The sequence below is a fragment of the Zasmidium cellare genome (genome assembly GCF_010093935.1).
Source record: "Zasmidium cellare ATCC 36951 unplaced genomic scaffold M409scaffold_10, whole genome shotgun sequence".
Taxonomy (NCBI): domain Eukaryota; kingdom Fungi; phylum Ascomycota; class Dothideomycetes; order Mycosphaerellales; family Mycosphaerellaceae; genus Zasmidium; species Zasmidium cellare.
In genome coordinates this window covers 664,541-691,958 of record NW_022986954.1, presented here as the reverse complement: position 1 = coordinate 691,958, position 27,418 = coordinate 664,541, and the positions used below count along the sequence as shown (strand labels likewise).

At 52.0% G+C, this 27,418-nt stretch overlaps 12 protein-coding genes across 12 annotated transcripts; 5 read left to right on the top strand and 7 right to left on the bottom strand.

Annotated features, from left to right (window-relative positions):
* Positions 1–663: 663 nt before the first annotated feature.
* M409DRAFT_20622 (uncharacterized protein) lies at positions 664–1,748 on the bottom strand (the record flags this gene model as incomplete). The annotated part of the gene is made up of 2 exons (XM_033805474.1): positions 664–1,329; positions 1,605–1,748. 2 exons carry the CDS (start codon positions 1,746–1,748, stop codon positions 664–666), a joined length of 810 nt encoding a protein of 269 aa, XP_033670292.1.
* Positions 1,749–2,047: 299 nt separating this feature from the next.
* On the bottom strand, positions 2,048–3,316 carry M409DRAFT_52650 (uncharacterized protein; the record flags this gene model as incomplete). Its single annotated transcript, XM_033812135.1, has 2 exons — positions 2,048–2,061; positions 2,095–3,316. 2 exons carry the CDS (start codon positions 3,314–3,316, stop codon positions 2,048–2,050), a joined length of 1,236 nt encoding a protein of 411 aa, XP_033670291.1.
* Positions 3,317–3,451: 135 nt separating this feature from the next.
* On the top strand, positions 3,452–5,297 carry M409DRAFT_65077 (glycosyltransferase family 8 protein; the record flags this gene model as incomplete). The annotated part of the gene is made up of 3 exons (XM_033816359.1): positions 3,452–3,454; positions 4,278–5,158; positions 5,219–5,297. The coding sequence occupies 3 exons, from the start codon at positions 3,452–3,454 to the stop codon at positions 5,295–5,297; spliced, it is 963 nt and encodes a 320-aa protein (XP_033670290.1).
* A 651-nt stretch (positions 5,298–5,948) lies between these two features.
* M409DRAFT_52648 (glycoside hydrolase family 5 protein) lies at positions 5,949–7,197 on the bottom strand (the record flags this gene model as incomplete). Its single annotated transcript, XM_033812134.1, has 3 exons — positions 5,949–5,984; positions 6,131–6,691; positions 6,739–7,197. The coding sequence occupies 3 exons, from the start codon at positions 7,195–7,197 to the stop codon at positions 5,949–5,951; spliced, it is 1,056 nt and encodes a 351-aa protein (XP_033670289.1).
* A 440-nt stretch (positions 7,198–7,637) lies between these two features.
* M409DRAFT_65076 (uncharacterized protein) lies at positions 7,638–9,626 on the top strand (the record flags this gene model as incomplete). The annotated part of the gene is made up of 8 exons (XM_033816358.1): positions 7,638–7,843; positions 7,920–8,023; positions 8,081–8,346; positions 8,404–8,555; positions 8,608–8,853; positions 8,924–9,045; positions 9,086–9,283; positions 9,340–9,626. 8 exons carry the CDS (start codon positions 7,638–7,640, stop codon positions 9,624–9,626), a joined length of 1,581 nt encoding a protein of 526 aa, XP_033670288.1.
* A 142-nt stretch (positions 9,627–9,768) lies between these two features.
* Positions 9,769–11,782, bottom strand: M409DRAFT_52646 (uncharacterized protein; the record flags this gene model as incomplete). The annotated part of the gene is made up of 7 exons (XM_033812133.1): positions 9,769–9,960; positions 10,079–10,153; positions 10,232–10,338; positions 10,397–10,837; positions 10,897–11,161; positions 11,215–11,584; positions 11,646–11,782. The coding sequence occupies 7 exons, from the start codon at positions 11,780–11,782 to the stop codon at positions 9,769–9,771; spliced, it is 1,587 nt and encodes a 528-aa protein (XP_033670287.1).
* Positions 11,783–12,230: 448 nt separating this feature from the next.
* On the top strand, positions 12,231–13,600 carry M409DRAFT_52645 (uncharacterized protein; the record flags this gene model as incomplete). Its single annotated transcript, XM_033812132.1, has 6 exons — positions 12,231–12,302; positions 12,383–12,439; positions 12,502–12,856; positions 12,912–12,972; positions 13,028–13,313; positions 13,361–13,600. The coding sequence occupies 6 exons, from the start codon at positions 12,231–12,233 to the stop codon at positions 13,598–13,600; spliced, it is 1,071 nt and encodes a 356-aa protein (XP_033670286.1).
* Positions 13,601–14,042: 442 nt separating this feature from the next.
* Positions 14,043–15,714, bottom strand: M409DRAFT_65074 (uncharacterized protein; the record flags this gene model as incomplete). Its single annotated transcript, XM_033816357.1, has 3 exons — positions 14,043–14,303; positions 14,349–15,112; positions 15,279–15,714. 3 exons carry the CDS (start codon positions 15,712–15,714, stop codon positions 14,043–14,045), a joined length of 1,461 nt encoding a protein of 486 aa, XP_033670285.1.
* A 691-nt stretch (positions 15,715–16,405) lies between these two features.
* Positions 16,406–19,536, bottom strand: M409DRAFT_20615 (uncharacterized protein; the record flags this gene model as incomplete). The annotated part of the gene is made up of 5 exons (XM_033805473.1): positions 16,406–17,834; positions 17,881–18,251; positions 18,301–19,118; positions 19,170–19,274; positions 19,332–19,536. 5 exons carry the CDS (start codon positions 19,534–19,536, stop codon positions 16,406–16,408), a joined length of 2,928 nt encoding a protein of 975 aa, XP_033670284.1.
* A 1,274-nt stretch (positions 19,537–20,810) lies between these two features.
* On the top strand, positions 20,811–22,517 carry M409DRAFT_20614 (uncharacterized protein; the record flags this gene model as incomplete). Its single annotated transcript, XM_033805472.1, has 4 exons — positions 20,811–20,924; positions 20,975–21,066; positions 21,119–21,208; positions 21,266–22,517. The coding sequence occupies 4 exons, from the start codon at positions 20,811–20,813 to the stop codon at positions 22,515–22,517; spliced, it is 1,548 nt and encodes a 515-aa protein (XP_033670283.1).
* A 1,990-nt stretch (positions 22,518–24,507) lies between these two features.
* M409DRAFT_20613 (glycosyltransferase family 32 protein) lies at positions 24,508–25,594 on the top strand (the record flags this gene model as incomplete). The annotated part of the gene is made up of 2 exons (XM_033805471.1): positions 24,508–25,321; positions 25,371–25,594. 2 exons carry the CDS (start codon positions 24,508–24,510, stop codon positions 25,592–25,594), a joined length of 1,038 nt encoding a protein of 345 aa, XP_033670282.1.
* Positions 25,595–25,736: 142 nt separating this feature from the next.
* Positions 25,737–27,257, bottom strand: M409DRAFT_52641 (uncharacterized protein; the record flags this gene model as incomplete). Its single annotated transcript, XM_033812131.1, has 1 exon — positions 25,737–27,257. The coding sequence occupies one exon, from the start codon at positions 27,255–27,257 to the stop codon at positions 25,737–25,739; it is 1,521 nt and encodes a 506-aa protein (XP_033670281.1).
* Positions 27,258–27,418: the final 161 nt, after the last annotated feature.

The following is a 27,418-nucleotide window of genomic DNA, read 5'->3' as shown; positions in this document are numbered from 1 at the left end:
GCCACGCGAAGCCTGCTGTACTTCTGTATGGAGTAGTAAAAGACTTCAGAGATCCAGAGAGGTCGCCCGATACACACAAGGTCGGCGTAATCCAGAATCTGGTCAACCAGAGGCCCGTGACCGTTTACCAGGGCTGTGTAGAACAGGAGCAGGTGATGATATCGTTGTGACTTACCCGTCCATTCCACTATCGACTTACAAGATGCCCAGTGCCAGGATGGCGCGAATTGGTCCCAACTTGACTGACCCTGTGCGATTGTATTCCAACAAAGGCTGAACGGCCAAGTAGACCTTGGGAACCCAACCAGATACTCCGTACCAAGCAACTCGCAGATCCTCCTCCCGATACCTTCGAATGCGGCAAGTTTGTCCTTATGTGGAAAGCTGAGCCTGCAGGTCGAATACATGCCAATAGCCCGTCCATAAACGTTTTCATAGACTACGGAGCGAGTCTCCGGATCCGGATTCGTAAGTCTTCCGGGCGTCAAAGAGTTCTCCAGGTTGACTTGGCTCTGTGGTGTGAGCTCAGATGCTGAATGAATGCATGCGCAGTCTGTCGCGCACTGAAAGAAAGCATACGCCGAGACAGCAATCTTTCGACTAAACAGAGGCAAGTTGGCTAACCCTTGTGACTTTCTAGCAGCGGCAGAAAACGCAATTGACCTAATGTTCAGCTGTACAGTAGACGACGATGACTCCGACTTGATGTGAAACGGCTGCCAGCGGATAGTGCAGATCCCTCCATCGTTCTCGAGATACAAATAATCCAGCGCGTGAGTCTACTCCATGGGCAGCACCAATGTTGACTATGCCATTGGAGTACACTTTGTGCATGAGGACGGACTGCTCTTTCCAGTCTCGTAGACTTGCTTCGCCTTGCCCTTGAACAATACAGTAGCAGTCGATCCAGATGTAGTGGATACCAAGCTTCTGAGCTGTTATCATCGCGTCGTAGAATGTCGCATCGAACTGGCTGAAGGCAAGCCCCCTTTGAAACTCGCTCATGTTTTGGCTGGTAAGCACGAAGCTAGGCGTCCCTCCCCAACAATGGCTCAGTGTGGCATATGGATCGGTCAAGTCTCGACCAGTTGTTTCGACCAGCTTTGCGAATGATCCATCAAGAGCGAGTAGCCTTCGTGGCCGCCAATCAGGGCCGCTCTCATCGGCACACAAGTTGTGGCGTTCTAAGCAATGCTGAAGTAATCCCTTTGCCATCTGCACCACCTCCTTGCTGCCAGTATTTTCACTTGACAGGGAAAGTTCGCCCAAATGGATCAGCTGAGCATTATTGCCGAAGTTTTCAACAGGGAATGCGAAAATACTCACAGCCTAATATTGATCAGTAAGGATTGTGCGTTTGCGGTGCTTGAGTGAATACCGTTGTGACTATTTTCGAATCGTCCTTGAACACTGAGCTTTTCGGCCGGCCCAGCAGCACGCACAAATTCTGACCATAGCTGAGCTATCGGCAGCAGCAAAACAAAAGAACGTTCCACGTTCTTCTTCGTCCATTGTTGGTATCCATGAGCACGGAATACACCCCTGTGAGACTGCTCGACGGTGGGACACTGAGAAAGATGGTGCGCATGCCATATTTCTAATACTCCGTTGCCAGGACTCTCGGGATCGTCGTCTTCGGGATCGTCGTCTTCGGAATCGACGACGTTGCAATCGCTGAGGGCGTATCTGCCAAAGGACCCATCCGCAAAGACAGCCATGCACGCTTCACAGAGGTCATCCGGGGCCATGACTGCGAAGAGAAAATACGGACGATTTCGAGGTAGAAAGGAGGTCGAGAGGGTATTGGTCGTGAAATGTGCTCACATGTAGTGTAACAAGGTCTAAGCCTCGCAGAGACGCTTTTATTATCGTAGCCAGCATGAGACTCTCTCTTGCCCCTGCTAGTAACATGCTAAAAGAAGCGAAGATGCTGGGCAGTAGCCTAAACCCTTGGCAATAGAAACAACCACCTTTTTGGCCTCGTTTCAATTTTTCAAAGTAATTCTGTGCTTGTGCTGGCTCTAACTTTTGTTTATGCCAATTTACTTCAAATTCTATATACTACTCCCTATTAAGTACGTTATTGTCGCATACGTATAAGGACAGGCAACGGCCCAGGGTTCGCATTAATACGTTCTAGCACAGGCAACTGGAAGCCCTGAGCCGTGAATTCAAAGGCATAACGCGTCACGAGTGTTGACAGAACGACGGTCTGCTCCAGAAACGCTATGTTTCTACCTATGCAAGCGTGTCTGCCCAACGTGAAGGGAATCACATAGTCTTTCAGATTTTGGCGCTCTTTTGCGTTCCCCTCCAGCCATCGCTCGGGCCTGTATGTCCAGGGGTCGGAGAAGAGAGTCGTATCATGATGGATAGTGTAGGTTGGAACTGAGACCGTGACGCCGCCTCTTATCCAGTGACCAGCAATCCGAGCCCCCTCGGGTGGCGTCATCCGTAGGAGACCAATGCTCGTTGGTGGGAGGTGCCGAAGACCTTCATCGAGACAAGCACGCAAATAGTCCACATTCCTCATGGGCGTGTGAGGGAGAACGACGAGATGCTTCGCAGATTTTGTGTCGGGTAGAGCGCTTTCAATTTCAGTGCGGAGTTTCTCCAAGACGTCCGGATGCCGAAGCCAAAGGTAGAGCGTGTTGGTCATTGCTGAGGCTGTAGTATCGCTTCCAGCGCTCAAAAGTACGCCCGCCTCCTGGACCAGCTCCCCAAAAGGCAGGCACCGCTTTTCGCCCTTGCTGTCCGTCAGAAGATGCTGAAAGAAGTCGTTACGGGGATGCGACACTTTTTCAAGCCTCCTTCGCACTTGATGAATGCACATATTCGTGAAGTCATCCCCACGTTTGCTATACATCGACCAACGTGTCAGAGGTTTCGTCACACGAAGAAGAGCCGGCCAGTGACCCAATGTTGCGACATGAACGGTATTGTCTTGGAACGACATAATGGGATCGACCCTGTAGACCTTGCTGCCATTGGTGGTTTCAGCAGCTGCTTGTGCGTTGCCGGAGCGTAGGAAGCCGGGGTCATTTCCAAAAGCCATCATAGAAATCACATCGAAAGTGAAGTAATTCAACCACTGTCGGATATCAATCATCTCGCCGCTCGCGGCCGCAGCATCCAATCGCTCAACAAGCTGCTGAACTTTGGCAGCAACGAGTGACTCCATGCTTAGCACGTTCCGGTGAGAGAAGACATTGGAGATCTGCCGTCGCTTCCTAGCATGCTCGTCGCGATTCCTCGTGCTCACAATGCTCTCGTCCGTGTCCCCAGAGATTGTACGATAAAACTTGTCCTTCCTCATGGGAGACCTGTGACCATAGATTTCCTGTATGGCACGTGGATCTGCAAAAGAAATATGCTGCGGTTGTATGCGTATAATCGGCCCCAGGCGCCGGTGCGCATCAAGGATGGCCCTCGAGCGCCGTAGCTTCCTGGAATGGTACGCGGACCAGAGATTCGTAAACGCAGCACATGACGGAGCCGGAAACTTTCGAAGTTCTAGTGGGTCGCGAAAGAAATTGAGCGAAGCCTGCAATGCCAGAATTGAGACCAGGAGTACCAGAGCCCCAGTGATGAGTCGAATTGCCGTCAAAGTGGTGACCGTTAGCTGTTGGATCCAATGCCTTTCTTGTAGTAGCCAAATATCAACCAGCTGCATGGTCGAATTCATCTTACTGATTCCCCTGCTAATGCTTGGGCGCGCCGTATGATCCTGTAGGCTATCGTTTCGACTTCGCAACTTCAGGCTGTTCTACCTTTTCAATGGGAAAGGTAGGTATACTTAAGTACAGCGCTCGCAAAGTACGATCACCGCGCAAAGTGTGACGGATGATCGTGCGAGCTCGCCATGCTGTGGGGACAGTAGTTTGCAGTCAAAGAGGGCACCACGGTCCTTCGGGATTTGATGGAGAGTACCAGTCAGAGTATTTGTTACGCGATGTATGCTACGCTTGCCGAAACAATCATCGCGTGTGATCCTTCTCGGCAGTTTGTCGAGCTCGGTGGCAGGATTTCCTACACCGCAGACTAGAGTCTCGGCACCCCGAGTGGTTCTTGGACTCTCTTGAGGAATCGATCCTCAACTTTCCGGATCTGAATGTTGGCAGACCCCGGCCACACCATTTCCGGCCGGCCTGCGAAGAGGGCTTGATATGATGGCTTACTCATCAGAGTCTTGGAGTGTCACGACTTCGTCTCGCCTCCTCGCTGTGGCAGGATAGTCGATATACGTGCTGCCATCCGCCGTCTGACCCAACACGAAGCATGTCATTATCGTTCAATACACGGACACTTTGCAGCAGGACTGCGTGGAATGCCTTCACCTCCTGCGTGACATCTACCCGCTGTGCCGACCCATGCGAGTAGATCCGATTGCTCTTCCCGCGGGCTCAGAACCAATTGCGTCAAGATTTGATGAGACTCTGACGAAACTAAGGACCTTCCAACCGATCGAAAGCGACCGTCTTGCGGCTTTAGCACTGGACCAGAGACCGGATCAGGTGGCATTCCTGGATGCCGACATTCTGATCTTGCGAAACATGGACGACATATTCGACATTGAACGGCCTGGGCCGGAATGGATCTCAGCTCACCATGCATGTGCCTGCAACATCGACAGCGATCCAATCGCTCCCCCCGAATTCTCTATCGAAAATTGTCCCTGCACTCCCCTGCGGCACCCGTCAGCTCTGGCGGCACCCATCCTGAGTCCAGAGAACGAAGCGCAGGAGAAGACGCACCGACTCCTAAACTCCGGTGTCTTTGTCTGTACGCCTTCGAGAGACGTCTGGGATCGCATCGGAAACTCTCTGCAAGTGAGTCCAAGTATCGTGAAGTACAAGTATCCGGATCAGGACTTTCTGGTGGAATTTTTCGCTGATCGATGGGTGCCGATTGGCTGGCAGTACAACGCAGTAAAGCTACATCGATATACTCATCCAAACATCTGGCGTGATGAAGAAGTCCGAGCGTTGCACTATACCGTCGACAAGCCGTGGGAGAGACGAAACGAGGCAGACGGTACTGCAGGGTACAGGGGCCGGGACGGATTCACCCACCGGGTATGGTGGACTCATTACGATGCATGGGCTAAAGAGATGGAAGCTCACGATGCAGGGCATCAGGCTTTGCTCAATGTGGAAAGGTACGCACTGGCCTCGCAGCTCTTGTATATACAACTGTCCCACACTAAATGGGATGCCAGATGTCGAAATCCCGCAGATGCAGCTCAAAACAAACTTGGAGGCAGAGAACTCTTAGCTCGACTGGCTGAACAAAGCTGAATCTACTAAAGACAATTCTCTCGAAGTGGCTCTTGTTGTATCTTTCAACGCGCAAACGATGCTTAGCGAACGCGATGCTCTAACAATATCGCAGATTCGATAGAAATCTTCCATGTCACCCTCTCCGAGCTCTTCGTCTTCCGATTAGACACGAGGACAAGGCACGCAAGCATCGCGAGGTCGTCGAGGAGCCATGTTGAACGCCATCTGCTGAGGACATTCATGGGGAAAAACGGGCGTTGAGGATGTCCAGCGTTGCAAACATTGTCGGATTTTTGATGGGCGGTAAGAAACCCATCTGCTGCTGTATGTGAGAACCATTGTATTGTTTGGTGTTTGGGCTCGGTCGTCGCGTCAGTGTTGCTAAGGATAGATGTAATGATGCTAGCATCGTTGCCGACCTATACTGACGCGTCTTGTTAAAAATGTGCTCGTGGTGTTTCGTGGACCAGGCCTACCGCGACCGCGACAGTGAACTCTGCAGGACCCATTCTGACGCGAAGCATGTAGCGTGATACGACTGTTTTCCACAAAGTGAGACACTCGCTGTGCTTGTGTTTTAATCGAGCCGCTCGACGTCGACTCTTCTTTCTTCATGTCTTTCCTCTCTTCCTTATGTAAGCCCTCCTCGCCGACCCTTTCGCCATCTACTCAGTGTACCATCTCGGTGCTTGTGACCTTGTACCACTATGAAAATTAGCAATAGGTATGATGGCCAACATATCATCAAATTATCTATATAAGCTTAGATAATTCCCGTTGGACGATGCCTATCATAGACTCTTGCTTTCCCAAACTTCAACGTCCTTTTAGAGTGTAGGAACTGAACGAACCCCAGTCTTTGGCTTTGTTACGTCGAGCAGCTTCTGGTCGAGCTTATGGCCATGAAAGTCGAAATAGTCGGTGTCAGTGCGCCTGTTGTCCAATATGCCGAACGGACCGCGAAAGTTCCACATAGCGTAGCCAACTCGATATTGGGCGAGGATGTTCATGAGATCTTTGCAGTATGAGATGTAGACATCGTGCGGCAATGCTGAGTACGCTCCCATCTCACCCACGTGAATAGCGTGTCCTGCCTCTGCCAAGTCGAGAAAGGGTTTCAGTTGCTCTCGGATGGTATCACGGTCCCACAGCCTGTCGCCATCCGGTCCAATACCGCTACCATGATACGGCCAAGAGAGCGGCTCGGCGTCCTGGGCTATCGGAACCCATGGGCAACGGTGATGGGTCAACGCAACTGGGCTGTAGAAATGCACCGAGTTAACGACGTTCGGGAGAGTAGCAATGCTAGCTGGCGCCGGGACGAGCTTCAGATTGCCATCGACCATTCGCAGAGGGCCTTCAACATGAATGAGGCGACCGGGGCTGATTTCGTGATTGCATCGATCGCAGGTCTGTATGCTTGCTCAAGCTGGTCATCAGGGATGTTGACTGGATTCACCGGTTCGTTGACAAGATTGAAGCTGAGCGCATCTGCCGGGACATGGCGATACCGTTCGGCCAGCGTTCGCCACCACGTCACAAAATCCTCTTGGTCCTCGCTGTTGCTGAAAAGATCCCCCTTTTCTGGGAAATCAAACGGACTGCTAGCAGTCACGCAGTAGCCCGGAGCACGATGAAAAGCCAGTAGCACGTGAATCTGGTACTTTTTACCATAATCCACGACTCGGTCGATGAGGAACAGCCGCTTCTCGTCCGGGGTGCGGCCAAACATGCCTTTGCCGAAAAACAAGTACGACATCGGAATCCGTACGAAGTTGAAACCAAGCTCCCGAATCATGGCGAAATCTTTTTCAGCAACGACTCCATCGTTCATAGGAAAATGCTCCTTCCACCTGACGCTGGTTGAGAACAGATCAACGACATTGAAGCCTCGCCAGAGTGGTATATCTTTGGCCATTTTGCAATTCGTTTTGCTTCTCGAATAATGGCTGCGTCGTCAAGCCTTGCTTTGTTTTAAGAGCCTCTGGGCGGGGCAGCCCAGGCTTGAATCGTCCAAAAGCGGTTTCGTACTCGTATTTCGACCAGTTCCGGTCACCGGAAGGGTCCATCGTCTTCGAGTATGATATCGCCACGATTGGCTGAGTCCTCGGTTACACCAATACTCACACAGGCACCTTGCCGAGCTCTAACCGAGCCTTTGTCGAGAGAGCACGAAGGCACTACGACGAGCCACCTCCTCTCAAATTCGCTTGTGCATGTAGACCTGTGGAGCCATATAACAACAAGCAAGGCTTTACAAAGAAGGCTATGCTTGTGATTCCTCCCCCAACTGCCCTGGTCACGAACTCTTTGAATAACGTATCAGTTCCCAGGCTAGATCGTCACACTTCTTTAGCGATGGATGAAACGACAGCTGCGAGTAGCAAGGCACCTCCGCAACTAGAGACGACCGCGGTTGCAGACCACAGACAGCAAGTCATTGCAGAGAGCTCCTGCCTAGCAGCCGCCCTCGCTGCATCCAGGCCAGATCCATGGGGACCTGGATATCTGCGCTTGTATCTCATCTGCAGCCTTATTTTCTTGGTCGCCACAATGCTGGGGAAGTCTCGCACTACCCTTGACCACTAATTTGCTCTGCGTCCAACATGGACTGACTTCTGATACAGGCTATGACGGTAGCGTAATGGGCAGCATCAATGCGCTTCCCGAATATACGGCATACTACCATCTTCCAGTCACTGGAAACGCAGGCACGGGCATAGTGTTCTCCATTTTCCAGGTCTGTATTCATTCGCCCGTCTATTGCTCTAGTCTTCGGCGATTACTGATGGCTTCCCAAGTTGGTCAAATGGCTGCGGCCGTTTTCTTCTGGTTTGTGGATTGGCAAGGCCGACGATTGTCCATATTTGTCGGTTGCCTAGGAGCTTGCATCGGCGCCATTGTCACCGCTGTCGCACCAAGCTTGACGGCCTTCATTGGCGGCCGCTTTCTACTGTCGTTCTTTGCCGCTATTGCCACTCAAGGCGCTTCACTCTATCTCGTGGAGATCGCACCGCCCCAGTATCGTGGTACGCTTACCGGGCTGTTCAGCACCTTGTATTTCTTGGTATTTCTCGACTTCGTCTGACTTGTACTGTGTCAAACACTGATCATGGTATTGCAGGGCTCAATCATCGCGACAACGGTCGTCTACGGTGCAAACTTACATCTGGCAGGCCGCGGAAATCTAAGTTGGCGCCTACCCCTATGGCTTCAGATGGTCTGTCCTGCTCTTGCCTGCCTAGGCATTTGGTTCTGCCCGGAGTCTCCGCGATGGTGCATCATAACCCATAGCTGTCGGTTTGAACGGTCGTTAACCCCTGCGCAGGCTCGTTGGGAAAGGGTGGCATACGGACGCGCGGAAGACTCTAACGAAACTTCACGCCAACGGGATGCCGGACAGTCCCCTAGTCAACCTGCAGCTCGCAGAGATGTCTGAATCTCTTGAGCGCGATGGTATGGTGGGTTGGCGAACGATTTTCAACCTCGGGGCACTGTTCAGAACCCGTGCGCGTTTATACCGAACAGGAATCGGACTCGCATTTGCCTGGTTTGCACAATTCTCGGGTAATAAGTGAGTCTTCACTCTCGCAAAGGTGAAGGTCCGACATCATCAGCGGTCCACTGACATACTACATTGGTAGTGTTGCATCCTATTACCTTCCCATTCTGTTGCAGAATGTTGGCATTGTTGATACCAGCACGAAGCTTCTTCTCAACGTCGCCTATGCAATCACTGGATGGATCCCTGCCATTGCCGGAGCTCGTTTCCAATGATATTCTTGGTCGCCGAAAGATGTTCTTAGGATGTACTGTGGGCATGGCAGTCTGTCTGGCAATTGCAGCTGGCACTGCTGCAAGGTATGAGATGACGGGAAGTAAGGCAGCCTCTGGTGCATCCATCGCCTTCATCTTCGTCTTTGGATGCGTCTTCGCCTTTGGATTTACCCCAATGCAACCCATATATCCAAGCGAGGTCCTCTCTAATGATATGCGAGCCAAAGGTTAGTGTGGAACACCTGTTGAAGCGCCTCGTAAACTAATATGAATCTTTCGGCAGGCGGCCTTGTCTTTGGACTGGCCAGCGGTTGCGCTGGATTTGTGAATACACTTGCAGCACCTGTTGCCCTGGAAAAGGTAAACGAGCGAAATCGACGATCTGCGCCTATGCTGATGATGGTACACTTTAGATTGGTTACTGGTTCTATGTGTTCTTCGTCGGATGGGATCTCCTCGAATTTTGTGTCATTTATTTCTTCTTTGTGGAGACCAAGGGACGGACTTTGGAAGAGATGGACGCCGTATTCGAAGCAAATAATCCACGGAAAGCTAGCATGCGAAAGCTAGCATGCGGAAGCCTGAAGTCAATCGTACGGCACAGCCCGACGAAAAAGATCAGGACTGTGAAAAAATTGAGGTGGTAAGCTAATGGTTGCCATATATGCCCGCGAAGAATGCCATGTCGAAAGGAGACTCAGAGGACGAACAGTCAAGACACGAAACTCAGCATCATGAATTTCCGAATGCGACAACACACATATCGGTTCTTTTCGAGTCTCCTGTTTTGAGCGGCAGCTATCAGACAGGGCAGCAAGTGGTGGATTCTCTGGTTGATCAGGCCGGTATTTGGCTTGGGGCTGTTTCGCTTGTGTTTTCCAACTCCAGGAACCAGCCAGTCTGCCTACGTATGTTGTTGAGAGTGTCTTCAATCTCATTTTGCTCCTTCTCACTTGTGAATATGCTCAGGCCTGTAGTCGGTCAATTCAAAGACGATTCAAGTGCTCCGAGGCGATGCGTACAGAAGCGCAAATGCTCGCTAGCATGGATTCGAGCAGCTTCACATGAATTGGTAACACTGAAACCACAAATTTGAGCTGCATGGTAAAGCAAGCTAGCCTTTATGTACAACTCAGCTGCCACTCTACAGGCGCCTTTGAAGATGTTACACTTACTTCTTGTTCCCGCATCGATTGTAGAGCCTCGATACCTCGAGTGGTTATGGGAGGCGCGTGTAGGTTCAAGAGCAATTTTGCCATGTGAAATGTTTGGAGGGCAAACACTGGCGAATATCTATTCGTCAGCACAGGATGCTTCGCCCTTGCGGCAGGGACACCCACCGTGCCAGTCGGCCAAGTACCACAACACAGGGAATTGAGTTTGACGATCGATGAGGTTGGGCCCCTGGAAGACTGGTGCGTAAGCGGGTGGCAGACTTCCAAACCAATTGTCCAACTCATTGGTCAGGGCGTTGAATTCATGATCGTCTCTTTCAGCAGCAGAAGCAAAACAGTAGTTTAAGGTTCGGGCAAATAGGCAAGTGACGTGGTTGGCCGGATTATCATCACAGTTGTTGAGCCAGAGTCTTCCCTCGATGTTTACGAAGCTGTGGTTCAGGTTCAGAAGGGTACAACGCTGATGGCGCTCGGCCATGTGAACATCTTGTCGTAGGTACACCCAGAACGCGGCGACACGGAGCTCGTGGAAGTTGCCTTCTTCAGTAGGAAGCTCGACCAAGGAGCAGGATCCCAGGAGGTGGTGCTGAGGATCGCGGTTGTCCGCTACTTGAACGTCAGTTACGCAGCCACATCTGATGCATCGCACGGGTAAAGGCACGGACTCTGACGTAGCATCTCGAACATTCGCAGTATGACAGTAGCGGCAAGGACACGACCATCCGCGGCGAGCACCTGGTGGCTGAGCGCCGCAATCAGGGCAACTATACATCGTTGGTGAAACAGGTCGGCGATGCCGATGTCGAGCCCATGAAGCATGTGGAGCTGCTGGGCCGAAAGGGCAATGATAGCGTTGAAGAGTATAGGGAATGAGAAAGCTTCGTGCGGCACTACGTGGCGGAAATGCTGGTCAGGATCGGTGAGAGCGAGCTGAGGCGATTCGTCAGGGAGGCAACAGCGAGGCCACGGAGAGGGAGCTATACCCACGGTGCGACAACTTCAGTATAGTGACTAAAGAGGCGAAAGAGAAGCCGATCAGAGCAAGGCCGTGATGGAACCGGCAAACTTGTGTGATCGCTGCCGAGGCAATCAAGCTCGAGAGCACTGACTGTGGTCGATAAGGACTCGAGGGACTGGCGGAAGGGAGGCGAAGTCGCGGAAGGATGACCAACAGTAGGTGGTTGAGGACGTGGTGATGCTCGGTTCTCATTGTCGGCGCCGTCATGGTTGCTCGCAAGGTTCGCTTCCTGCTCTTCAAAGCTCGAGTACTCGCAAATTCGTTTTCCGCGCGCACACCTCTGGCATGATGGGCGTGTCTCGTCGCATTTCACGTGGCGTCTCCGGCATACCAGGCTGTGCACCTATTCAGCACATGAAGATGAGTGGGCTGATTCGAACTCTGTTACCATCCTACCACTGCGTGAGTTTCTGTGCAGTGTACGCTTCGGCAACCAAACACGCACCTTTTTTCGAGCGTGAGAATCGCTGGGGTTTGTGGCTAGGATCTTTCCCTGCCCCTGCTTGCAATTCTAGATTTGAACGAGGATTCATTGTGCGGGTCAAATGGCGGAGTGGCCAGACCACAATGTACACAAAGTTCGTTTCGACGTCGTCACGAGACTACTGGGGAGAAGAAAGGCGGATTGTCTCGGCTGATGTCGGCTAGCTCTAAGGCTACGGCTGTGACCCTCGGCAACGGTGGCTGCAAATGGGGTTCGTGTAGAGTGCCGACTCAATGACCCTTCGAATGGTTGGCGCCTCGTTGATGTTCAGCACGAGTGCGAACAAGCCCCACATGCTTCATGATCTGTCAACGCGACAACATGTCCGGCTACTAGCGAGGCCTCGGCGGCTCGCACGTCCTTTCGTCGAGGTAGTGCGAGCAAGCACTTGAACCAAACGCGTATTTGTTGTTCACCCTACAAATCTCAGCCTGCTGCTCGACTTTCCGTCTTCCCGAATACATTACGTTTTGTGTTCCCACATCCGACGGGCCATGATGAGTGCGAACTCAGCTACAGGATTTATGATCGAGAACCAGAAGGAGTGGCATAATTTCAAGAGACGAGAGGTTCGTTCACTCGGGTCGAGACGGACTGTCGCTGACGACTTGCACAGTTCAAGCTCAAACCATTCGAAGATCACATGTAGACATTGCCATCGATTGCTGTGGTGTCCGCAGCTCAGATGTGCATACAATCACCGGAGGTAAGGTATTTTCTGGTGGTGCTCAACCCATATATCTTGATATACAGCTTTGCGCCGTCTAGCAGGCTGATAGTGTATCCTCAGGCTGGGGTGAATGTCCGCTTCCTATTTGTGTCGGCCACGAGATCGTTGGGAGAGTAGTCGCAGTCGGGAAAACCGTCAAAACCGTCAAGATCGGCGACCGTGTCGGCGTGGGAGCTCAAGTGCAGTCAGATTTGACTTGTACCAATTGCCTGGGGGACCAAGAAAATTACTGCTCTAATATGATCGATACCTACGGTTCGCTATACCCAGATGGAACGATATCTCAAGGGGGCTTCTCGTCACACATCAGGGCTCACGAATATTTTACGTTCAAGATCCCAGATGCAATCGAGAGCGAGGTTGCGGCTCCTATGCTGTGTGCAGGCATCACTGGTGGGTTTTGCAACCTAATATGCCCGTCAACCACCAACCACTCACAACTTGGCAGTGTACAGTCCTCTCGTTAGGTTAGGCGCCGAGCCTGGAAAGAGGCTTGCTGTCGTCGGACTGTATGTTGACCAGAAACGAGGAATTATCAAGCTTGATTGCTGACCAGTACATCAGGGGTGGACTGGGGCACTTTGCCGTAATGTTTGCGGTGGCCCTGGGCGCTGAAGTCTACGTCCTCTCCCATACTCCGTCTAAGAGAGGAGACGCTCTCAAGATGGGCGCGAAGCAGTTCGTCGTGACCGGCACCAAAGACTGGCACAAGCCATACCAATTCACCTTTGATCTCATCCTGAACACTACAGACGCTTTGCACTCGTTTGTGCTTCCGGACTACTTCAGTACGCTGAAAGTCAACGGCCATTTTCATACCGTCGGCTTCGGGGACCACCCACTCCCATCTGTAAGTACCTCCAAGGTGGTCGCCGACTGGCTCTAACAGTAGTGCAGATCATGGCCCAGAGTTTTGCTCCGAATGGGTGCTATTTTGGAGCGTCGCATATTGGAAATCGCCCAGAAATGATTGCGATGTTTGACCTTGCGGCGGCTTGCAATCTTAAGAGTTGGATCCAGCCGGTGCCTATAAGCAGGGACGGCTGTGCTCAGGTTGTTAAGGACGTGCACGCAAACAATGGTCGATATAGGTATGTCCTAGTTGAATATGACAACGAGTTTGGCAAGAGAGCATGAGCTATGACTTCGATAAATTTGGATCATTCGCTCGAAATGTCTCAGATATTTTGTCGGATCCCCCAATATGAATATGGTATCTACCTAGGTATATAAATATTCGACTCATCTTTCGTGATTGACTTTTAATGTGATTCAAAATCGAACAAAGAAGCCGTGCCACCGCGCGTTCCTCACGGATGTGTTGCTTCAAGTTATGCTGTCTACGATCCTAGCCGTGTATAGCACTACCTATAGCAAGCGTCGACTCCGCTTCGTCTCGTTTAGCATGTTATCCTTATCTGGATAACGACTCATTTAGCTGTAGATACTTACGCTAGCTGCCGTTCTTACTAACCAAATTATATTGTTCTTAAAAAGAGCGAAAGTCTACTAATCCTCATTATTAATATTCTAATACTACAAATCTATGTCTATACTCTCCTCGCATACCTGTGTGTCGTCAAATGTCATGCCTCGCGTTCTTACTTCCCATTCTGATCTTCTCCCCGTTCCACCAAATGTAAAAGATGATCGGAATGAACAAGATAGCCAGAAACCCGAGCAGACTGTTGCCCCAGTTGACGCCCAATTTATGAAACATCTGCGTGGCGAACAGCGGGAAGGCTGCACCAAAGCAGGACCGCATAAAGTCGTTACCCGCTGAAATCGAAGCGAAGTTGGTAGGATACGCGTCTCCGAGATAGTTCAGGACGGCCGAGAACTGAATCGTCAGCAACTTCTTCACATTCGCGGAAGAAGAACTCACCGAGAGAAAGGCCCCGATCGTAAAGATCCCAGTCGCAATGACCGGTGCTATCCACAGCACACTCGGATATTGCGCTGTCCACCCAAAGAAGAACAAGCATATCGGCAGGCAGAAGCACCCTACAAGAGCCGTCTCCAAGCGTATCTCCGGCTTTAGATCGCCATTCTTGTTAAATCGCGGCTCGACGTAGTAGTAATTGTAGTACACGAATGGCGGCATGACCAGTAGACCCCCAATGGTCAAGCCGAGGTAGCAAAGACCGGTTATGCCTTGACTGAATCCACGCAATTCCATAAAGGCGATGGGAAGAGACTCGAGCCAGCAGTAGAGAACGGCGTAGATCAGAGCGATGTAGAGGTTGAGCGAGAGAACGATCGGCTCATAAAGCATCAGAGTAAATGGCCTGACCAGCGTCATGTTGACCATATCTTTCACCTGCATCTGCTCGCCGATGATCTCAGGTTCACACTTCAAGATCGCTCCACCTTCGGGTTGGTGTTTTCGTAGCCGTGCCGTCCGTCTGTAGATGATGTTGTCCGCGGACGTCTCTGGCAGGAAGAAACTGAGGAAGACCAGCGCAAAGCCCGACATCCACATTAATTCCCAGATGGGCCATCTCCATCCTTTGAATTCAGCAGCCCAATTCCCAATAACTGGCCCTATGGTAGGTCCGCAGACGTTGGCCAGGCCGTAAGCCGCCATTGCGTACGCGCGTTTGGATGCTTGGAACATGTCTGCAAGAGAAGCGCCGCCGGTTGCCAGTACTGGAGATCCAAACAAGCCGGTCAGGAAGCGGAACGCGAGGAGCGAGATATTGTCAGCGCACAGTCATCCCCTGGACTTTCTCTCTTACCATGCCAATGTTCTTCGCATAGATCACGCCGAAGTTGAGGAAGACAAACACAACCAGCGTAAGGATGTAGACTGGACTTCTTCCAATCATGGGAATTTCCGACAGCGGCGCCCACACCATCGGTCCGCAGCCATAACCAAGTACATAGAGCGTCAGGCCAAGAATTGCGACGGTCTGACTAACGTGAAAGTGCTCCGACACGCCTGCCAACCCCGAGGAGTAGATCGCAGATCCCGCGTAGATGGAGAAAGTTAGGAGACATATCTGGAATGCCACGAAACATTTTTTGGATATTGACCAATTCCGCGGATTCTCTGGATCGTCGTCGAGATATTCGATGAGGATGAAGTCTCGGGGCTTGCTATCTTCCAATTCCTTCTCATTCTCCTTCGATGCTTGGAGGTATCTCCGCCTCAAATCTTCGTCCCGGTCGTCTTGATAAGCGAAAAGCCGTCCTCGTGAGATGTTGCGACAGATGATGCCAAAAAGCGTATCTTGAAAGAGATCAGGCATCTTGATAGGAAATGTTTGCACTTGCCTTGACATGGTGTGTGAAGCGCCAAAAGTCTTATATCTATGCGGGTTGATCATGATCCTTCCCCAGCCGGCCGAAGCTGACGCTGTTGCGATGAATTTCATCATTCCAACCTCCATGACCATCCGCCATCCGTCTGGCAAGGACTTGTTGAGCAGATGGATCAGATCCGTCAGCCATCAAAGAAAGGTGAAAGGCGTGAAGTTGGAAGAAATCCTTCGGGACGCGGAAGTTAGGTGGTGACTCGGCCAGTGCGGAGAGGGAGGGCTTCTCGGGAGCCGCAAACACGAGCTCCGAACATGACTGAGAAATGAGGGACCGACTGGCCAATGAGAGGCAACTTTGAACCCTGTTCTTACTTGTCTCTCGTCATAGAGTGAAGCTTCAACAAGACTCCTAACAACACACCAATCCCTACCCCGGGTATTCAAAATCCCAGGAGAATGGATTGGACTGACTTCCCTATTCTATTCTGACACATCAGCATGGCTTCTATTGCTTGCCACATGGCATGCTACTATTAGTGATTTGTCTTCACACTTCGCTAGCACGTGGCGTAGGTGACCTTATTAGGGAGTTGGTGCGAGTCTGATACCGTGAGCTGCCGTCATAACAAAAGACCAATCTGCCGGGCCTGGAACTCTTCCGTATCTCGACAATATCCCGAACTCAATCTCTCTTCCTGACCTTCAAAACGACATCACCAACCAAGCCATACTCCTTGGGCTGAATTAAAGCGGCCCCGCCGAACAAAGAGGCCATGTCTTCTGGAAGGGATACTGCTGAAGCACCCATCGTCTTTAGCTTATCAATGACTGGGATCATGGCATTCCCCAGCGGCGTGCTGACGACAATGTCGATTGTATTCACGCCTTTCTGCAGGTAGCCAGAGATGTCGACTTCAGGAGCTGTGACATCCAAAGGTGGTGTTTCACGGCCGTTCACGTACAGCACGGCTGTGTGAATGATAGGACTCATCGAGATCACTGCTTCGTTGGCGATGGACTCGCCAGCTAAGAGTGGCCACACGAACGTCGACTGGTAAAAGCCACGCCCTGAAACGAATGTCAAGTTCGTCCCGACAGACAGTCGATTCCAAGGAAGCAGGCGATCGATTGAGTACGTGCTGTTCTCCTTGACAGTACCCTCGATGTCGAAAATATCGTCGGGAGGCATCCAAGACTCGACTGTCAACGTCCAGTTCCGGCTCAGGTCAACTTCACGGACGCCTGTAGCTGCATGCTCTCCAGTTAGCCTCCTTGAGTCATGCTTTTTGAAAGCAATTATTGCCGTTTGGTTGCCAGCCAATGTCAATACCATCGTCGTGGTGTTCCCACTCTGCGAGTACCCCTTCGCTGGATTCTGCACCCCTGTCCAAGCATCGTAAACCCATGGCGTGCTATTAGCGGCGAACTTTACGGTCTTGTTCGATGTTGGAGGAGACGCTGCCAGGGTGTCCCAGTAGATGAATACTGTGGTCTCCTCTGCGCTTTCCCACCACCGAGTGTACCAGATGTCGTTCGATCCTGAAAGCGAGACTCTAGGACGAATACCAAGCGAGGACAGTGACTGCGCAAGTCCAGCAGCAGGCACAACATGCACGTTCCGCAGCTTGGTGATCCGAGCGAGTGATGCATTGATCCTCTGATGATCGCCAGCAGACACCGTACCTGACACATTAACGGGAACGCCACCAGAGAAGATGATCGGAAGTCCATCTTTCGCCCACTCTTCGAGCTTGCTTACACCGAATGCTGTCAAAGTCTCATTGCTACGAACAATCAGAGCCTTGAAAGCTTGCTGTTGGGGTGCTAAAATGCCACCCTCAACATAGGCACCCGGCAAAGAGAAGTCGTCCGGCGACAGATACTCATACGTGTATCCGGCTTGTTCAAGATCTGTTGGCTGATATGACCGGGGCACAGTGGTGTACGAGGTCTTCTTCTGCCAGAACGCGACGTCAGCCTTTGGCACACCGCTCTGAGCTATCTGCTGGCTTCTGGCGGTGTAGTCCATGAACGCTCGATAGTATTGCCATCCAGGTTGGTGACGATTGTGCATCTCGGAGAAGATGTAAGTGAAAGTCGTATACGTGGGCCTGTGGAATGTTAGCCTGTTCTTCCATTGCCGTCAAACGAACCCACCATGTCGTGTTGGGATAAAAACCAGAGTAGGGCATCCCATGGAGAATGAAAGCATTCACACCACCAACTGTGGATCGTTTCAGCTGCCACAATAGCTCATGGACTGTCTGCTGAAATGCATCTAAAGGCGTTGCCCCTGCTTCAGAAGAGATGACCCGTTTGCCAGCAAGGTTGGCAGGCCCTGCGAATTGGCGATAGCTATCAATGGTATGCGAGAAGCCGAGAGTCTCACATTCTGGCGCGTCGACACGAGGCACGTTCGACAGCATATCCAGTGGAAAGTTGTACGCCACTTGAGCAGAAGACTGCATTCCGATTGAGTTTGCAAACTCGGTCAGGCCATTCAAGTAATCCTGGTTCAGGAGGGTCATCTGTCTCCCAGTTAGCCTCATGAACCAAGCACGAAACACAGAGTCGTACCGTCTGTCGAAAGTCAACCACGTGAGAAGCACCAGAATCTGCTTCATCCGTGACGAAAACTGAAGTGGCAGTACTCCCAAAGAGACTGATTCCTCCCGAGTTGTCATGCATTAACAATGGAATGTACTTGCCGATGGGGTATCCATGTTGGACTTTGAAAGCAACCGGCACGTTAGGCGTCCAAAGAATGTTGGCTTTGAACTCTTGGGAGTCTTCCCACATGTAGCGGCCAACTTGTCGTACAAGCTCTGAAGTATGGCCACCTTCCAGCAAATGGGTCTTCCAGAATGTCGACATCTCTTCAGCACCTTTCCGTGAGAAATGGTCGACAACCCAGGAGCCATTTTGGACAAAGGATGTCACTGGTGACTGCTCGACACCTTTGCCCGATACCACAAGCTCAGGTGTCTGTTGCTCCCTGTACTGCGTGTGGACAAGATAGTAGGCGAATATGACATATTGCTCACCCGTGCCATCAGCAGTGAAATCGAGGGCGAGTTGGCCGTCAGGAGCGACCTGATCTGTGACATCGTGGAGAGATTCAGCAGACAAGGTATATGTCATGACAGAGCTGATGTTCGCTGAACGTCTCACCAGACCAGTCGAGGCTGAAACGAGCGGGCCAGTTCCCCATCCAGGTAGAGTGTTGTCGAAACTACCGCCGACTGGAATGGAAACATTGAATGGCTGAAGATCCCACTGCAGTCTGTCGGCATCGACAGGAGCTGGAACGCCTGCTCCTTGATTCGGCCCAAGGGCTAGATCAATGACAAGATTATTGTCCTTGGTTGCCTGCAGTGCTGCATCTTGCAAATCCCCTTGACGAACGGTGAGCAACCACAGCGAAGCCTAGTATGGGCCACACTTACTCCAAGCTGGCGTACCCCAGCCATACTTTGCCCAATCTACGGGTATGACGCCTGCTCCCGATTCAATATCGCCGTAGTTGTAATAGCCAAGCAACTCGACGCCGCCTAAATGATGAGAACTATTAGCAAAGGCAACAATCTGAAACGATCGGCGGGTTTTACCTGCGCCTATCTTGCCTGCATCTTCAATATCTTGTCGAATCGTTGACAGATTCACAGACGCATCTGGCACCCAATATCGGAACCTTGGACGGGCGTATGCAGATGGCTGTTGAAAAGTCCCAAGATTAGGACGACCCTCATGAGTAGCCCCAAAGCAATGTTGAGCGAAAGCAAGGACGAAAGTAAAGGAAAAAGCCGTCTTCATGTCGACAGGAATACGGATATCGGCCCAAACCTCGAACTGGCCCTGACCGGCTGCAAGCTAATATACTTGGGTGCTGTTCCCCAGAGTCTACCCCAGGTTCTCCATGATAGCGATCGACCTCGTACGCACCACGGACGTAGCGACATGCTCGTCGTATTCGTCGTTCTGGCACAGACCTGTCCTAAGTTCGGTGTAACTCGGGGGGAATCGTTCCGGAAGCCGACGACGCCCTCGAGCGGTTGAATCTGCGGTTGAACGCATATCAAGTGTTGCAAGCATTGAAACGAGTTCGAAAGGCGCTAGTTCGAATGATGTGATGACTTCTGGCAGGCTGCAGGTGGCTTCGAGCGATCGGCCAAGTCGGCTGAACAATCCATCGAGACCGAAGGCAGACAGATTCAGCCACCTGAGGCAGAGACATCGTAATGATTTGGCGGGGCCTGGGAAAGGTAAGTCGAGATCATCTCGCTCCGTTTTGATGCGAGCAGGGCGGGGAGGTTTTGTGGCGCGCGGAGAGTGCATGTTTCTACAGTGACGTGGTAACAGGTCAACTTTTTACTCGTCCAGCATGAATGAAGCAGATGTCTGCATTTTTTGGGCCCTTTGCCGCTTCTCTTCTCTTTGACAGATAGATTTGGCTCGGCAGCATGAGTGCGGCTTGATCTGGGAGCGACGTGATCGAATAATATCGATCATCTGGGGCAGATGTATCCATTCGTGATCGAAATCGGAGTGGAAAGGCGGTCCTCTCGACTGTCAAGATGGCGATGTTGCCTCTCCATGGGTCGCTGAGGGTTTCGAGCGTCTGGCTGGGATCTATCAATCAATCGACGTCGTTGACCTTTGAGGTGATAGGACATAGCAAACCTGCCAGCGATTGATATCGGCATCCGCGCGCTCCCCTCGAAGCTCTTCTTACCAAGCTACCCGTAATCGACTGCCGCTCACAGTTAGCGTACGACTTTCCGTCTCGCACACCCCGGCATCGCGTAGAGAATTGTGGAGTCGCCATGCTCCAAGGAGCACCAAAATGCGGCGTGACACAGTCGTGGCGACTTCAACATCTTTTCCAACGTTACTCGAACCAAATTTTGCCACCCGCAGGACCGTACTCTATTCCCTAGAACTTCAAAGGAGCAACCATCGACGCCGATTCACACCATTCGAGGAGATACTTGCGATTAGAATGTCCACGGAACGTTGGCAAAAAATGCCTTGAAAACAGACGTCTCTTGACCCCCATAGCCTGAACTTTCTTTCAACTCGACATCGATATGTTTACTTGGCTGTTTGGCTCTGAGTCGAGCCCGCCGATCTTTTTGAAGTTCCGGAGCTCCAAGACATTTATCATTGTCGTTGTTTCCACCGCGGTCTTTACGGACATTTTCGTAAGTAAACTGCTCTGTTTCGATCAAGTCTGCTGACGTGCCAAACGTAGGCATATGGCATTGTTGTACCAGTCTTCCCATTTGCACTCACCTCTCGAGCCAACATCCAGCAAGACGATGTGCAGACATGGGTTTCGATCTTGTGAGTCCCCAAGATTTTCAACTTATGAACCATTCTGACATACCGCTCTCAGTCTCGCAGTATATGGGGGAGCTTTACTGGTAACCGCGCCGTTGTTCGGTTGGCTGGCAGATCGTATGAAGTCTCGACAATTCATGTTCATGTGAGCACTTGTGCTAGCATTACAATTGTGCGAAGAATTGCTGATGTTATTCAACAGGATCGGTCTGGTGATACTTGGAGGCTCGACTGCCATGCTCTGCGTTGCCGATAGCATTGGGTTGTTCGCGGCTGGCCGCGTCCTACAAGGAGCCAGCGCTGCTGTCGTCTGGGTCGTCGGACTGGCTTTGCTCGTGGATACGGTGGGCCCTGATGAAATAGGAGCTGCAATGGGTTATGTTGGTCTGTCGATGAGTTTGGCCATTTTGCTGGCTCCACTCCTCGGAGGCATTGTATTCGCGAATGCAGGCTACTATTCGGTCTATGCAATGGCATTTGGGCTTATCGTTTTGGACATTATTCTCCGATTCGCCATGATCGAAAGGAAATCAGCTCGTAGGTGGCTCGCGGAAGAACGTCCGTCATCACCACCAACGAAGGCCCAAGCGAAAGAAGATATGCCAGTCGGTGTGGAGAAAGAAACGTTGCCACCAAGCTCAGGAAAGAGCGCCGACATAGACGAAAGCGCCGTCGATGGTCATGCGGTCTATCCAAACGCAGCAGAGGCGGCGGTGCTTCATAGCTCCCCATCGCCGCTAAAAACGCTCATCAGCCATCTTCCCCCGGTGGTCTTCCTCTTTGGCTCTCGCCGAGTGCTGTCCGCTATGTGGGCGTGTGTCATGCAGTCAACCCTGCTGACCGCATTCGACTCGATCTTGCCGTTGTTCGTCAGGGACACCTTCGGCTGGAATTCGACGGGTGCTGGCTTGATATTCTTACCCATTGTCGTGGCGACATTCACGGGTCCAGTCATTGGAAGGTTGTCCGACAAATATGGACCGCGCTGGCTCGCAACATCTGGATTCGTGGTCGCATGTCCATTCCTGATCTTGCTACGACTGGTAGACCACAACACTCTGGGGCAAAAGGTTCTTCTCTGCGCTTTGCTGGCTCTTTGCGGTATCGGATTGACCCTCGCACTGACCCCGATCATGGCGGAGATTGCGTACGCGGTGGAAGCCAAGGCAGCCCGGCGTCCATCTGGGTTCTTTGGCGAGAATGGGGCATATGCTCAAGCCTACGCTCTCTTCAATATGGCGTGGGCGGCCGGGAGTATGATCGGTCCACTGCTGGCAGGCTTGGTCAACCAATCCCACGGTTGGCCCACGGCGACTTTGATCCTGGGATGTGTCTCCATCTTCACAGCGGTGCCCACTGCTATTTGGACAGGAGGAAGTATCTTCAAGGAAAAGCGCCGCGATAGGGAGCAGGGTCAAGTTGCTGTCGAAAACAGCGTACGAGCCGGACCTTGAACCGCCGTTTGCAACGGACGATTTGCTGGACGAAAGTTGAGCAGCTTGTCTCGATAAGCCTTCTTCATCGGCCAGGGGAGTGTTTCTGTTCAGGTCAATGGCTCGTGTGCACACGTGGCCCTCGTGTTCGAGCAGCACTGCCTTGGTAGTGCTTCTGCGGTGCTCGGGCTTTGGCGAAACACTGAAACTCTGTCGCTACCGAATGATGGCAGCAGCAGCAGATACATGCAGATCGGCCCATCCTAAAGTAGGCAGCAGGATAATGCACGTGAATGAATAAATGAATGAATGAATGAATGGAATGAGATGAATGGATCGAGCCAAGTCGGCTCGCACTGCCGCGTGGATGCTCGAATGGACACCGCTCTCCAAGTCAGGAATCAATGGGTGACCACTGGAATGGCTCGGCGAGACTCCGACAGATGGTGATGCTCCATGGAGACGTGCTCATCGCCATCAGGAGTGCTAAACTAAAGCAGCACAGCCTCAGGTTTCGCGCAGTCCGCATTAGAGTTGGCCCTAGCACAAACTCTGTCGGTGATGGTCTTGGCGCAATGAGGTTAAGCGCACGGCACGCTGGTCGTACAGTATCTTCTGCTGCATATCCATGCCCCATCACTTGCTCCGCATCACTTGCGCGCTAATGCCTCTTGGCCACTCGCAAGATCCTTCGAGCGCTCCAGGATGTCACCCCGAAAGCTTCTCGCGCGTGCCTTGCAAGTTGTCGAGGATGTCTTTGTGTCGGTCCGATCCGCCAAAGTCTACCGAGTAGGAAGCCTCCTCGACAGTCTTAATGGCTACCGAATACGTACCGGAGCCTTTTCGACGGTCTCATCGCTGTCTGATCACTTCATCAGACGCTCCAGCAGTGGCAAGCTCCACTGCTTCTATAATAGTAACAAGCAAAATTCACGCTCCGCAGAGTTCCCGCAAGTCGCAACCACTATTTTCCCTACATGTCCCCGGTTGAATACAAGCAAGAGTTTCCGCATTCGGCAGAACTGCACGACATGTGAATTTCCGCATGCTTCAATATGCCTGTACGTAATGAGGACATCCTTCCCAAGTCTCTAACGCCAGGTCCCCTACATCCTTCCGGGCGATTGAATAGGGCATGTGCCGAACCTTGGACATGCACGATTCAAAGTCTCAACCTTCAAGTACATGTGTGCCATTTCTCCACTCGAGACGGCAGTTGACATATTTTCAGAGGCGACAAATAGCCCATAACAGGCCCAAACTCCGCAGGTAACGGGGCAACCCCCGTATTCCTGCGCCTCAGGCTCTGACGCGGCTACGTCTCGCCCCTAAATACCCAATCGCAACACTGCCCCTCAGGTGAAGCACCTCATCGACCCATGAAGCAGATCACTTTCAATAATAGCTGCGTCTAAGATGCAATGAAGCAGTCCGGCTATTCACGCTTCTGGAAGCGGGCAAGCAGCATGGAGCGGACGTTTCACACTGGTCCAATCCATTGAATCACGAACAACATTTTCTCTCCGAAAAGTCACAGCAGAAACTACTCTGTTCCAATAGATATTTCTAAGAATGTGAGCTCCAATCAGCTCGTGCAAATCAAATTCGCTCAGTCGTCGTTAAGGAGAAACATCGTGTGATCGAGTCTTAAGCGGTACACTACTCCAGACTGCATCAGGACACGGCAGAGGGAGGAAATTTATTGGTGTCTTGCCAGCGTAGCGTAGCGCCCTACGATCAATCCTTGGACGATCGTGCGGGTGACCACCTCAATGACAGAAGACAGGCACTCCTGACTAATGGTATGTACAGGACACCGTCTCTCAAAGGATCCAAGGATCAAACCACGATACGAGATGTCCCGGCTACTCTCGATCAGGCAACAACAAATCGACTAGGGTCTCAATCGGCAGTCGATATTGTGCTGGCATCGTAGGGGTTGTACTTTCCAGAATGTAGTATTCGTTCCGCGGACAGCCTCTCTTCGTCCTTCCAAGTCTACCCTACAGCAATGATGTTTCGATGTGGCCGTGGCCTCAAACTCCTGACGCTGGTCGTCCTCATTGTACTGCTCTACGCGGCGACACAGCAATATCTCTTCGAAAGTTTCCTCAGGAGACGATACATCACCTTCGATGACTTCCCTAAAGCATACTCAAACGCCCTGAAGGCCTCCACCGCCGACAACACGCCTCTTGAATACGATTACAACACCTTCCCTCCCTCCACGAACGCCTCCACCTTGATCCCTCCCACCATCCACTTCATCTGGTTCCGCGACCTCTACGCCCATCAACTCGACCGCCCCGATCATCCGTCCCACATCCCCCATGAGGGCTCCAGCGCACCACAACTATGCATCGAACACAATCCTTCCTTCACCGTCAATGTCTGGAACGCCACCGCCGCGCGAAAACTCCTCGAAGACCACTACAGCTGGTTCCTGCCCACGTACGACAACTACCGCTACCCCATCCAACGCGTCGACGCCTTCAAGTACTTCGTCATGTATCACTATGGCGGCGTGTACATGGACATGGACGTCGCGTGTCGACGGTCGCTCATTCCCCTGCTGCAGACGCCAGGATGGTTCCCCAAAGCCGAGCCTTTTGGTGTCAACAATGACCTCTTCGCCGCTAGACAGGGGCATGGCATCATGCAGATGATGATCGAACGGCTTGAGAGTCGCGACTGGAATCTCATCTTTCCCTATGTCACCATCTTCTGGAGCACAGGGCCGCAGTTCGCGAGCGACATGGTCAGACGATGGTACAGCAAGGGCTGGGCGAAGCGCTACAATGCGGGCGACTCGAAGCAGGATTCAGGTCAGTCTAATACGAGAGTGATAACATCACATACACTGACACTTCAAAGATGCCGACGCGTTCTACACCCTCCCTCCCGAGTTCTACTCCGAAAAGTACACCTTCTTTGGCCACAGTCCTGGCGGCACATGGCATGGCGAAGACGTGGCCGTAGTGCTATGGCTTGTGGATCGACCTTGGGTGCTGCTTCTACTCGCAGCAGCTAGCACAACACCATTCATGATTGTGGCGATGAGGATGAGAAGATTGCGCCAAGAGACGTTCAAGGTATAACTTCCATTCATTATAGGACCAGGTCCCTTGCTCAATCTCTATCACAGACTCTGTGAGTCGACCCTCCATGGCGTCGTCATATGTACCAACATCATCTATGTATATACCCCAGTATCGAGCGATGGAAAGTCCTTCCTCCAAATCACGCGAAAGTCGGATACTGCGCCGAAAACACACTCAGACGATTGATCGAACCACAGATCTGCGCCGTATTGCCAGGACACGCCAAACGACACGACGTATCGACCACCAACACCGCCGACTGTGCATTCAAAGCGCTTCCGCAAAAGCACTGCGTCGCATTCTGCACTCCTGCGATGGAGAAGCCAGCGCCAAGGCATCCATTCACGCAGCCCTCGATGCTATTGCCGGCGTTATCATATAACAGAGTCGGTAATGCAGCGGGGGTCACGGGCTGTTGGTTGGTCCAGCATCCTTGATAAGTCATGCCGCCGGCATAGACGTTGTAATTGATGCCAGCATTTGGGACGCTCTCTTGTGCTGGATCGGGATATGGGTCGTCTCCTGCCTGAGCACGCGGATAGCCAAAGTCATAAGCACGATTGCGGGCTCCATAGAAGTTGTCGGTGAAGAGACGGGCAAGACCAGCAGGCGAGTTGAACATCTGGCCGTTGTCGTGGGAGACGTTGATCAGGTCGACGGTATCGCAGTTGTCCGATGCCGGGTCGTCGCATGATGGTCGCCAGGATTGGATAAAGAAGAAGAAACGCTCGTGGCGGTCAGCCCCGGTAGTATTAGCACCGCAATCTGAAGAGTGATCGCCGTGGTCGAGAAGAGCGCGAGCATACGCAATCTGCTTGTTTTGATAGTTTGCTTGGATGGCTTCACGACCCTGGTTGACAAGATCCACGCCGTAGGTCATGGGGTAGTCGCTGTAGTTGCTGTAGCCCGACCGGTACTCGTCGTAGTCTGGGCATGCGGCTGTCGACAATGGGCGATCCTCGTTCAGCCATGCATAGCTGTCTGGGTTACCAATCCAGTATGTCACAGGCACACGAACATTGAGATCGGGACCGACGGCTGCATATCGCTGGAGCATCTGTCCTCCGAGAGAATGGCCAACCAGAACGATTTGGTTCAAGTTGGGAAAGAGCGTTTCATCGGCGAAGTATTGAATGAGAGTGTCCAGCACAAAGTAGCTGGATGTGTTGGTGCTGGTGTAGGGATACTGGTTGTTCCCTCCCGCACTCCACTGCGACCCACTCCAGACAAGAGCACTCGTCTGACTGCCTCTCCCAGCCCGTAAGCCGTCGGTCCAAGGATACGCATAGTACTTGTCGTTTCCATTGGGAAAGTAAGGTGCCAAGACCGCGACAGAGTCGGCGTTGATGTTAGCATCGGAGGCCTTGGCCTGGGCGAGAGCATTCAAGGTGTCGGTCATATAGTTGTTGGGGTCTCTCAACAGTCCGTGCAAAGAGATGACCGCGCGTTTGATGTTGCTTTCAACAATGCGGCCTCCATTGGTGCCGTGGGAATAGTAGTTGATCAGCGTGAGGTTGCTGGCCCCAGTTGGGTCCGGGATCTTGAAAAAGGCGACTTCAGCGCCGGCGATGGTGGGCAAGTTGGCGCTGATGATGTCGCCAGCGTACTGCTGAGCCGTGACGCCAAGCGCCAGAGGCAGCAGAGTCGTGATGAAGCGCATGGTGAACGAGTGAAGGGGCGCAGAGGCAGAAAACGAGCGTCGTGTCGAGATTACGATTAGAAAAGATGTAGCAAAGGCGTCAATTCAACCTCATGGAGCACACTTGCACCCTCACGCCGTACCGTCCAGGTTGACCGCAAGACGAGAAGCACAATCACCAC